General features: G+C 44.3%; 1 protein-coding gene across 2 annotated transcripts in view; it reads right to left on the bottom strand.

Annotated features, from left to right (window-relative positions):
• The window catches only part of HAGH (hydroxyacylglutathione hydrolase), a 33,500-nt gene that overhangs the window by 635 nt on the left and 20,433 nt on the right, over nt 1-12,432 (bottom strand). For both annotated transcript variants that reach the window (XM_040356461.1, XM_040356462.1), the window contains exon 9: nt 10,744-10,828. In XM_040356461.1, coding sequence (XP_040212395.1) covers nt 10,744-10,828 — 85 coding nt within the window. The remainder of the gene's footprint in view (nt 1-10,743; nt 10,829-12,432) is intronic.

The raw sequence follows: 12,432 nt of genomic DNA, 5'->3' as shown, positions 1-12,432 counted from the left end.
AGGCTGAGGATGAGAAGGCATCAGTGATAGGCGGAACACTGAACAGAGGCTCTGCTGGGAAAATTAGTGTTCCGCCTATCACGGAACAGTCAGAGGAGGAGGCGCGCTTTTTTAATAATGGATGGCCGCCGTCTGACAGACAGGTACCCGGCGTATAAGACGACCCCCGGCTTTTGGGGCATGATTTTAGACGAAAAAAGTCGTCTTATACGCCGGAAAATACGATACATACATACATTTAATTTTTTTGTACTTCCATTAATTTTTTTTTTATATATATATATATATATATATATATATATATATATATATATATATATATACACACACACACACATACACATACATGCACACATTTTGTTATGTTACAGCCTTATTCCAAAATGGGTTAAATTCATTATGTTCCTCAAAATTCTACAAACAATGCCCCATAATGACAACGTGAAAGAAGTTTATTTAAAAGCTTAGCAAATTTATAAAAAACAATTAATCCCATGTACATAAGCATTCACAGTCTTTGCTATGACACTCAAAATTGAGCTCAGGTGCATCCTGTTTCCACTGATCATCATTGAGGTGTTTCTACAACTTGATTGGAGTCCACCTGTGGTAAATTCAGGTGATTGGACATGATTTGGAAAGGCACACACCTGTCTATATAAGGTCCCACAGTTAGCAGTGCATGTCAGAACACAAACCAAGCCATGAAGTCCAGGGAATTGTCTGAAGACCTCCGAGACAGGATTGTATAGAGGCACAGATCTGGGGAAGGGTACAGAAAAATGTCTGCAGCACTGAAGGTCCCAATGAGCACAGTGGCCTCCATCATCTGTAAATGCAAGAAGTTTGTAACCACCAGGACTCTTTCTAGAGCGGGCCGCCTGGCCAAACTGAGCGATCGGGGGAGAAGAGCCTTAGGGAGGTGAGGAAGAACCCCATGGTCAATCTACCAGAGCTCCAGCATTTCTCTGTGGAGAGAGGAGAACCTTCCAGAAGAACAATCATCTCTGCAGCACTCCACCAATCAGGCCTGTATGGGAGAGTGGCCAGACAGAAGCCACTCCTCAGTAAAAGGCACATGACAACCCATCTGGAGTTTGCCAAAAAGCACCTAAAGGACTCTCCGACCATGAGAAACAAAAATCACTGGTCTGATGAAACAAAGTTTTAACATTTTGGCCTGAATGGCAAGCATCACGTCATGGAGGAATCCAGGCACCGCTCATCACCTGCCCAATACCATCCCTACTGTGAAGCATGGTGGTGGCAGCATCATGCTGTGGGGATGTTTTTTTTGTGGAACTGAGACACTAGTCAGGATTGAGAGAAAGATAAATGCAGCAATGTACAGAGATATCCTTGATGAAAACCTGCTCCAGAGCACTCTGAACCTCAGACTGGGGCACTGACGAAAAATAGGTGTGCCAAGCTTTTAGCATCATACTCAAAAAGACTTGCGGCTGCAATTGGTGCCAAAGGTATCTATGTTTTTTTTTCTTTTTTTTAATAAATTTGCAAAGATTTCAAACAAACAAACTTCTTTCACGTTGTCATTATGGGGTATTGTTTGTAGACTATTGAGGAAAACAATGAATGTAATCCATTTTGGCATAAGGCTGTAACATCATTTTTGAAAATAAAAAGAAGTGAAAAAAGTACATTTATATTTCTGTTTTTTAGTATTACGCACCAACACATATAATGGTTTTCTGCCTTTCAGTGCAATTCATACTAAAGGATACCAAAACACACTAGGGCCCCATTCACACGGGGCAGATTCCATTGCGATCAGCAGGGGATCTGTGAGCTGATCAGAGCATATAGAAGGTGGAGGACACATCTCCGTGGACACGGGCACAGCCCACTCTACTCTATGGGCAGTCGGGAGCAAACTGACCCTGCTGTCCATTTACACCCAGCTATCTCCGAACGGCTCCGCCCAAACGAAAGAGAACAGAATCCTCACAGTTTTTTTTTTTTTTAGTGGGTCTGAATGAACCTGGAGGTAGGCGGGTATAAAAAACAGAAACAAATCCATTTACTCCCCCTGTCCATAGGGATAAATGGAACTTTTGATCAGAACTGCCTAAAAACTGACAGAGGGACCCGATTGGAATATCCATATAAAAGGGGCCTTAGGCAATACACCTGAATTAGTGTGTTGTGTTACAAAAAAGGGCCATGTTCGGTTTGGTCAAGCTGGGGTGGGCTGGCAGCCCATTGATTTCAATGTGAGATATCTTAACTCAATGCACATTACAAAGACATACAGTAAACAAGCCCTTAACCCTTTTGCGCCTCCCGGCCCTTTAAGAGTTCTAAAAGGCGGGAGGTGGGAATTTGGGTCATGTGACCGCTGTGATTGGAAAGTTCTTTATCGCAAGTATGCATCGGGAGCTTTCCGGTACATGGCAGCTACCATGCTGGGAGTGCGCTTTTAGCAAGGCAAGTTGTTATAACAGGGCTGCATATGTGTTGCTCGCTTGGCGTTGAGGCCCACCTGCCGAGCAGCCACATATCGTATTTTTCGGACCATAGGACACACTTTTCCCCCCCAAAAATATGGGGGAAAATGCCTCTGCATCTTATGGTCCAAATGTACATCAGGCACCGCCCCCCGCTGGTAACGCCCCCCGGCACTGCCACCAATGCCCCCCGCTGCCGTCGCCACTTAATACAGGAAGAAAGGCAGGAGAGCAGAGGAAAGACATCCCAAGCCCTCACGAGCGCCAGGCGATCCCCCGGCCGACACTTGCTGAGAAGACAGCTCAGCCCGAGCGATGGCACAGGTCAGGCTACATTATTGGCAATAGTCAGGCTGCATGAATGGCAATAGTCAGGCTGCATTTCATGGGCACGGGTAAATATTTTAGTACACCATTTGGTTCAGAATAATTTGTTTTCTTGTTCTAAAACAGTGGTTCTCAACCTTTCTAGTGCCGTGACCCCTTGATAAAATTTCTCAAGCTGTGGGGACCCCTAACAGTAGAATTTTCGTAGCGTGGGTTGTCAGCACCTAAGGCCAGACAAGTAATTTGCGCCTCTAGCCCATGGACATTTAGGGCTCCCTAAGTCCCTTACACTCGTACAGTATTAAAACCCTTTATGGTACATTTTTGGAGTGCTGGCGGGGATTTCTGATCAGCCAGCTTAAAAGCTCTTGATCAAGATCATCTGCTGATCTGAGAACTGTAGTGGGGACTTTAAATGGCAACTATGATCACAGGTAGTGTTACTCACTGTGTCTCCAGCTTTGTGGTGTCTCGTAGCAGTGACACCTATGCCGAAATCAGGAGATAGGGTCTCCTCCAGCCCCTCTCACTTCACATTTCTGACCAGTCAGCTGACCTCTAGATTCTGCCCCACAGTCATGCCGTTAACTGAATGGGCGGGCAAGGGCTCCAGGAGCAGCCCAGCTGGGCGGCCACAGGCTCCAGGGACAGCCCTGCTGGATGGCTGCGGGCTTCAGGAACAGCCCAGGATTCAGTGACCACTGGCAAATTGTCATTTGACCCCCAGGTTGAGAACCACTGCTCTAAAACCTAGGTGCGTCTTATAGAGCAAAAAACAAGGTATATGCGTGAGGCCGGCACCAAGAGGTTCAGCTGGCTATAGATGGGTCAGTTTTTTATATTAAACAAGCGGGTTGAACGAAAAAAACTGAACCTGTTCCCCAATTCACACACTTGAGGTGGATGGGGGAATCTTACCATTGTGTCATTGTATTCTGACAGCGGGGAGACTTCCCTACTACACAGATGAAGAGGAGATTTTACAGCAGGGCAGTTGTAGACGGTAGAGCAAACTTCTGTACAACCACAGCACCCATGCATGGATCCAAATTCAGCTGGTCCCTGCTGAACTATGCATCTATGGTCAGCTTTAGGTTGGATTTTATTCTAAGTAACACCCAAAATACTGTAACTGCAACCAATAAGCTACCACCTTCGTTTTTAGTTGCGCCAAAGCCTAAAAATCAGATTAGCTTCCATTGATTACTATACTTTGCATCCCATCATCACTCTTTGCAAAGGCCAATTGTTTTAAGTAAGGATAGTAAATCGTTTATTTTTGTTCTGAGGTTCATTAAACAGATCAGAGATATAAAAAGACAACAAACATTCTTTCAGGATGACACTGTTAAATGCAATTTATTGCAAAACATATGCTCTCAGTTTAACTTAAATATATTTAAATAATTCTGCTTAACAGTTGAGCACAATATTGCAGTGGATTAACGTTCACCCCACACACACTCATAACCTGCTGGTTAACACTTAACGCATAAGAACCAATCAGATTACGCTTAATGAATTCTGATTGGCTGGTATGGGCTGCTATACATTGCCTTACTAAATGAGGCCATATATGTAGAATTCTGAAACAAATATATAAATTATCTCAGAATATGTCTTTTAAATTAGTTTCTATATTTCCATATACTAATGTAAGATACAAGTAATAACTTAAAGGGTTAGTTCACCTGTACTGCCAAAAACAGCCCCAAAAATTACAGTGTCCTCAGTCCATTCACATGTAGTGCTGTGAAAGAATGTTTTCATTTTCAGCTGCTTATGTAACTGCCCTCCCTTCCTGCAGATGTACCAAGTGTTGGATGAGCGGATCTGAAAAACGCACAAAGGGCCAGATTCACAGAAAAAGTACGAAATTTGCCGCGTCGTATCTTTATTTGTAATTCACAAACAAAGATACAACGGCTTTTGGCTAAGATCCGACAGTGGTACGGCTTCGTACGCCTTCGGATCTTAGGATGCAATACTTCGGCGACCGCTGGGTGGAGTTCGCGTCGTTTTCCGCGTCAGGTATGCAAATTAGCCGATTACGGCGATCCACGAAGGTACGCGCGTTCGTCGCATTCTCTTACGTCGTCGCTAGTCGGTTTTTCCCGTCGCAAACATAAGCCTGCTTTTTCATGGCTTACATTTAGAACAGCCATGTTAAAGTATGGCCGTCGTTCCCGCGTCGAATTTCAATTTTTTTTTTGCGCAAGACACCCGGGAATCAGAAAGTACGTTACGCACGTCGCCGTTCAAAAAACACGTTGGGGCGCCTTTAATTCGCGCAAAGCACGGCGGGAAATTTCCTAACGGTGCATGCGCAGAACATTCGGCGCGGGAACGCGCCTAATTTAAATGGTACACGCCCCATTTGAATTAGGCGGGCTTGCGCCGGACGGCTTTACGCTACGCCGCCGCAAGTTTATAGGCAAGTGCTTTGTGAATCAAGCACTTACGACGAAAACTTGCGGCGGTGTAACGTAAACGGGATACGTTACGCCGCCGCATTTGTACCTGAATCTGGCCCCTTATGCTTGCAGCACTGCACGTTAAAGCGGAGCTTGCAGCACTGCACGTTAAAGCGGAGCTCGCAGCACTGCACGTTAAAGCGGAGCTCGCAGCACTGCACGTTAAAGCGGAGCTCCACCCAAAAGGGGAAGCTTCGCTTGTTTTCCCCCCTCCCATCTGCCTCCACTGCCACCACATTTTGCACCTAGCGGGGGGAAGCAGGTACCTGGTTTTGACAGGTGCCCACTTCCGGGTGAGTTTGCCGCGGCAGTAGGGAATGGGTTGTGAAGACGCAAGGCTTCACTGCCGGTTTTCCTTACCTGAGATGGTGGCGTCACCTGAAAAAAAAATCGGCTCGGGTGAGGACACCGCTGGATTCGAAGACAAGCATGTGTCCCTAATATTAAAAGTCGGCAGCTACAGTATTTGCAGCTGACGACTTTTAACTTTTTTTTCTGAAGGAGCCTGGAGCTCCGCTTTAATGTATTGACAACATAATAATTCTTCTTCAAGTTTTTTGGCAAAAGCCAGTAAAAGGTGAACTAACCCTTCAAATGCAATTTATGTAATAAGTAGTAGTGTATGGAGGCACAATGGTACATTGTAAATGGGGGGCTCAGAATAACGACATATGACATTTTAGCCCCGGTTCACATATATGCAGTGCGGGAAACGCAGCGAATCCTGAGTATTCCTCGCACTCCGTTCGTGCAATCTGCCACCGGTGTCAATGTTAAATGAATGACACCCAAAACAGGTTGTAAAACGCAGTGCGATTGCAAGAATCGGATTGCATGGATGTGAACACCCATGCGATCAGATTCCAGTGCAGTGCGGAAAAAAAAAAAAAAAAAAAAAATGATGCATGTACCTTTTTCGTGCAGGTGCGGTGCAAATTGAGCCCATACCAAATGAATGGGCTCACATTGCACTGCGAAGAATTGCAAGTGATTTGAACAAGAAAGCAGTGCGATTCCTATCCGAATCACATGCAGTGTCCCGCACAGGTGTGAACTCAGGCTAAGTTGGTTGTTTAAGGGTAGATTTAGATCTCCCTTTCCTTTGAGGCCCAATCCACGTTCAGATCGCGCGTCAGAGGCCACTGACAGGTGGTGAGGAAGCGATGCGACGCCTCCTCTGCGCCAGTTTTAACCTGACTTTTGCCGACAAACGAGACGCAACCACGTGCACCAGCTATGCCATTTTTTTCTCACTCGATCAATGTCCGTCTTGATTGCTCAGTCGAATCGGACATTGATCGCCCCTATTTTCACATAGTGTATGGCAGGGGTCTCCAAACTTTTAAAGCAAAGGGCCAGTTTACGGTCGTTCAGACTTCAGAGGGGCCAGGTTCTGACCAGTTGGGGTAGAAAATGCCCCAGGGCCAAGCATCAGTGAGAATAAACTTGGCCTCAGTGTTGGTGGGCAGTAGGAGGAGTAATAGTACTCCATCATTGCCATTAGTCTAAGACAGGGGTGCCCAACCAGTGGCCCGGGGGCCACATGTGGCCCGCGGAGCACTCTGATGTGGCCCGCAACCTCCTGCTCTGGGATGGAATAAAATTCTATTCTAGGTAAGTTTATTACTAAAATCACACTGGGTTGCTTTCCAACTGATCCACAGGAGCAGAGAAGCGCACCTGTGGGTTACCTGCACTGAGCCATAGACTTCTATTACCTGTGAGTTTGGTGAGCTTTCTGAAAGTGCACCACACCGACAGAATATAATAGAAGTCTATGGCAAAGTGCAGCTAACCTGCAGGAAAGCAGCCTTAGGCCCCTTTCACATGGTCAGTCTGACCAAATCAGACCCTCCATTCACCTCTAAGGAGTGTAAGATGTAAATGGACTTGTGTCCGTTTACAAACACCTACTTCCAATCCAATCCACAAAAAAAAAAAAAAAGGGAGTAGCGTAGTCTATAGAGCCGAGTGGACTGCCATCCACCCGCTCTGCTCATTGTGGCCTGCGACCGGTTACCAAGTGGCCCTTGCTCTTCAAAGGGTTGGGCACCCCTGGTCTAAGAAATAGTGCCCCATTGTTGGTGCCATTGGGAGCAATACTGCCCCAAGGGCCGGATGAAGTCTAGCAAAGGGCCACATCCAGCCCTCGAGACGCAGTTTGCAGACCCCTGGTGTATGGCAATCATTAAGCGGATTTAGGGCTCAGTCACACCAGTGCACTGCAGGGACACGCACAAAAACATGCACTTTCACGCAATGCAAAAAAAACACGCCGCCCCTTTGCAGATGCGTGGCGGTCTCATTAATTCTTAATGGCACCCCATGCATTTGGTGAAGGTGCACACTTTCGCCAAAACGTATGGTATCGCATGGCCATGCGGTTTGTTGTGGCGTGACTTTGAAAGTTGCGCTTCTTCCACAAAGGGCAGCCCGTTGAAATGAACAGGCTGCCCTAAACGCACAGACGCATGCAAAAAAAAGCGGGTGCCCTCGGTCACACCCTCCTGGTGTAATCTGGGCCTCAAAAAGAAAGTTCCGTTGGGCTTTAAAAAGCTTTGGATCTGCATGATGACTAGTGAAGTGGTCAGCATTTCACTTATTAATCTAACTGCCCTACAATGATGGAAGCTGAATTCTGATTGGTTGATGCAGTACACTGCACCCCTCTTTGCACTACAGGAAATACCTGCAGCGATTACTTTTTTATTTGTTCTCTGGTAAGTGGTTAGACTTTGAGCTGGCATAGGAAGAGGAAAGTAGTGCCTTTGGCATGTTCACACTCAAGTAAAGAAACAAAAACAGAACTGCTGGTGTCAGTAAATATTACTTAATATACAGCATGTAGGTTTTCAAGAGCAACTCTCTTTCCCTCTCCCCCATCAGGACTGTAAGAGAACCTTTCACCATACAAATATTCAAGTTTCTATTGCTGACCACCTAAAAAATGCCCTGGCATGCTGATCCTGTGGATTTAGAACGAGGTCTGTCTAAAAAGGAAATACTTCTGCTTTAAAAGAAAATGCTCAGTACATTTATAGAAGCGCAATAATGTGGATTGCTCTTCGCTGGCTTTGAGTGTCCGTCCTAAGCTGACAGAGCACAATATAGTAATGAATAGGGGCTTCTTTAAAAAAAAGTCATGACCGCCTCTTCTCCAATGATACAATTCTCTCTGCGGTCGTAAAAGAGAAGTATGGTAAGCCGAGAGGCTGAGCCGGGTGGCGGTCCAGACACGTGAGCGGATCCTGACCATATGGCCGCGATCGTTCCAGAGCCTGGACCTGCTCTGTGACATCAGCTGACAGCGGGATTCAGCCCGCCGTCCACTGAAAATGATTTACAGGAGTGTAAAATAATCTGGACTCCTGTGAGATACAGAAGTACAGCCAAAGAGGCTTTGGTTGGCTGTACTTCTCCTTTAAAGTGGTTGTAAACCTCAGACAAGAAATCTAAACAAAGCAAATATACAGTATCTATAGTGTTTACTTGCCTCTCTCCAAAGCACTAAGTGTCATTTCTCTCGGCTGTCTCATTCCTCTGTTAACATGAGTCACTTCTGACACCAAGAGATAAAAACGTGACAGGGGCTTGTCCCCTCTTATTTTCCCTGTCCGTTTTCTTCCTTACTGCTTTTTTTTCTCCCTTTTCTTAAATTCCTTTGACTGTAAACTGGAAAAATATAGTCTTCGTCTCTTGCATAACCCATAGACAGAAGGACGTAACTTAGGCCCTGTACACACGATCGGTCCATCCGATGAAGCCCACTGATGGTCAGTCGTGCCTAAACACCATCAGTTAAAAAAACGATCGGGTCAGAACGCGGTGACGTAAAACACAACGACGTGCTGAAAAAAATGAAGTTCAATGCTTCCAAGCATGCGTCGACTTGATTCTGAGCATGCGTGAATTTTTAACCGATGGACGTGCCTACAAAACGATAGTTTTTTTTCTATCGGTTAGGTATCCAACGGTTAAATTTAAAACAAGTTGGCTTTTTTTTAACCTATGGATAAATAACCGATGGGGCCCACACACGATCGGTTTGGTCCGATGAAAACGGTCCATTACTGGTCATTGCTTTTCCAGCCTTACCTATTCCTTTGGTTGTTCACTTATTTACATTATTTGACACATTCTATGGATGTTTTCTCAGGACCTTTCCTAGTAATGTACATACAATCAAACTGTTCATTGTTACATAGGTTCATGCTATGTCTTATGCTTTCCATGTCTGAATGTATATATATGTGGTAACCTGTTTTTGCCCACTGTCGGTATTAATAAAAAAAAAAATCATAGATTTTGGGAGGGGGGGGGGGGGGGGGACAGGGGAGGAAGCTCCAGCACACAGCCTGTGATTGACAGCCTCAGTGCTGTTCCTGTGAGCTGTATGAAGGCGGGTGTGCCCCTTTCCTCCAATCTGCTCTCAGAGCACGCCTCACTGTGCTCTGAGGGGTGTAACTTCAGCTCTCTGCCTGCTTTTGTCTGGCAGCTCAGACAAGCTGTAAAAAATTCAGGACTTTGAACAGATGTAGAGAAGAGAGGGCTGTAGATAAACAGGAGGATTCATTTCATCTCTGTGTATCACCTGATGCCAGTCACTTCACCGGGTATATGTGAGGGTTTACAACCACTTTAAGTAGCAGGATATCGCAGGCTACATGCCATGGGCCACATTTCTGAATGGGCATGCGATGGCATTTAGTAGCTTATATAATGGAGAGCGGACAGCCATAGAAATGAGCCCCTAACTCACAATTAAGCCGGTCATGAGTCCTGACTCCAGTTTCACTGGTTGCACACTTGCTTTGTGGGATGTCCTCTGAAAGTACTGAAGCCAAAAGGATAAGCATGACAGCCATGCATTTTCAGAAAGATATCAGCAATAGCAATCTATTTATTGTTCCCACAATGGGTTCCCATTCACTGCTGGCATGAGGATTTCCCCCACCACCTGGACATGCCCTCCCTATTCTCTGTGGCCTCAAAGGTTCCCAGAACACAGACAATAGGGGGCGCAGGATTCCGGGAAAAGTTGCTCTTTAAAACCAAACTAATTCCATTATGTGCCGATATACATTTGAAATCAAAATAATATTACTAGATTTAAAAATAAAAATACCTTGTTCTCTTCTTTTTACAGATATAATGATCTGACGGCTTATTTTGGCAATCAAATCAAAGCTCCAGTAACAAAATCAGCCATGCACAATGATTGGATTTTACACATTCACAATATTATTTGTGCCAGCTAGCAACTCCTCATTTCTTAAGCTTTGACAAAATTGAGAAAAAAAATAATTTCTTTACCAAATTTATAAAAACAAAAAAAACAAAAAACACATTATTTAAATGAGAATTTGCTAGCCAGGACAAAGTTACAAATTTAAAAGATTAAAGTGCCCTCCGCTGCGAGACAAATAGTGATCCAGAGAAGAATTTGTGCTGAGAAGCTGGATTCAGTCTTTGGGCACCTTGAAATTATCTTTCTCTTTGCGGATTGATGCCATCGTAGAAATGGGGTCACTCTCCCCTGCGTGGTCCTGAACAGACTTCTCCCTGTTGGTACAAAAGCAGACATTCCAGTTAAACAGAATGTATAGATATTAAAAAAAAAAATTATAATAATAAATTTTATATATATATATATATATATATATATATATATATATATATATATATATATATATATATATATATATATATATATATATATATATATATATATATATATATATATATATATATATATATATATATATATATATAAACAAAATAAACAAAACACACACACTTTACCACCCCCCAGAAGTGTTTAGGTTTAAGGTTCATGTAGAGGGGTGATTTATTCACAGCGATATGCAACCTTGTGTGTCAGGTTCACTTTAACCCGTTTTCGCTGGCCATGTGCATCTATTGGGCAGTATGGCGGTGGGGTTGTAAAGCTTCGTGTTTTTTCACCTTAAAGCGGAGGTTCACCCTAAAAATCATCTATATACCATTACATCCAGCATACTGCTGACATCTACAGAATGTTGGGATTTTTTTTTTTTTTCGCTATACTTACCGTCTTATAGTTCTTTTCACCCGGCTCCGAGTTCTCACTCCCGCGGGGAGTAGGCGCTCCTATGAAGATGCGTAGATGATTGACGTGCGGGTAAGGCGCGTCACGCGTTCCAAAAATAGACGAACTAGGACTCGACTCTATACGGCGCCTGCGCCTGTCGTGTAGAGCTGACTGCACAGGCGCCGTATAAAGCCGAGTCCCAGTTCGTCTATTTTCGGAACGCGTGACGTGCCTTACCCGCACGTCAATCATCTACGCATCAAACAAGTGTCAGAAAAAGATTTAGACTAAGTGGTTAAACTTCCTGCATTTACACACAGAAGTTTGATCCAAGAAGGAAGCGTTAAGCCTCATACACACGATCCGACTTCCATCAGACTTTTCCGTAGATTTTTGTTCGTAGGGAGTTGGCCGTGAACTTGTTCTGCATACACACGGCAGGACTTTTTCAGCCAACTTACGTGGTTTTTCAGTTCTTTACCGCCACCCTTTGGGCAACTTCTGCTATTGTTGTCTGATCTTTAGCATTGGTTCTGAGCATGCGTGTTTGTATTTTGGACTTTAGTCCGATGGACTTGTGTACACACGATCGGATGATCCTCCATCGGACATTTGTTGTCGGAAAGTTTGTCTGTTTGCACAGCGAACATTTGTCTGATGAAAAACACAAAAAGCTTGCCCAATGGAGCTTACACACAGTCGGATTGTCCGATCAAACAGGTCCGTCAGACATGTGTTGTCAAAAAAATCTGATCTGTGTATGGGCCTTTAGTTACAATGTTTCATGTTTTTCTTTACACACGTACATCCCTTTGATCCAAGGTCGCATTCACACCTGAGCGTATCGTTTTCGGTCGTTTTTTATGGCGTTTTGTCGCGCGTATTCACACCTGAGCATAGCGTTTATGACGTTTTGTCGCATGTATTCACACGTTTGCATACGGCGTTGTCCGACGTTTTTGAACTTCGTCGTTTTTTATTTTAGCCAATAGGAAAAATGATCATCTCTTTCATCATTTGTTGCTATGTTGGTAGATTTTTTTTATCTTCTTCCTGGGTGAATATTCTATTTCACAGAACAGATTAAAGTGACAAA

The sequence above is a fragment of the Rana temporaria genome, chromosome 6 (genome assembly GCF_905171775.1).
Source record: "Rana temporaria chromosome 6, aRanTem1.1, whole genome shotgun sequence".
Taxonomy (NCBI): Eukaryota; Metazoa; Chordata; class Amphibia; order Anura; family Ranidae; genus Rana; species Rana temporaria.
This window is presented reverse-complemented; position numbering and strand designations above follow the sequence as displayed.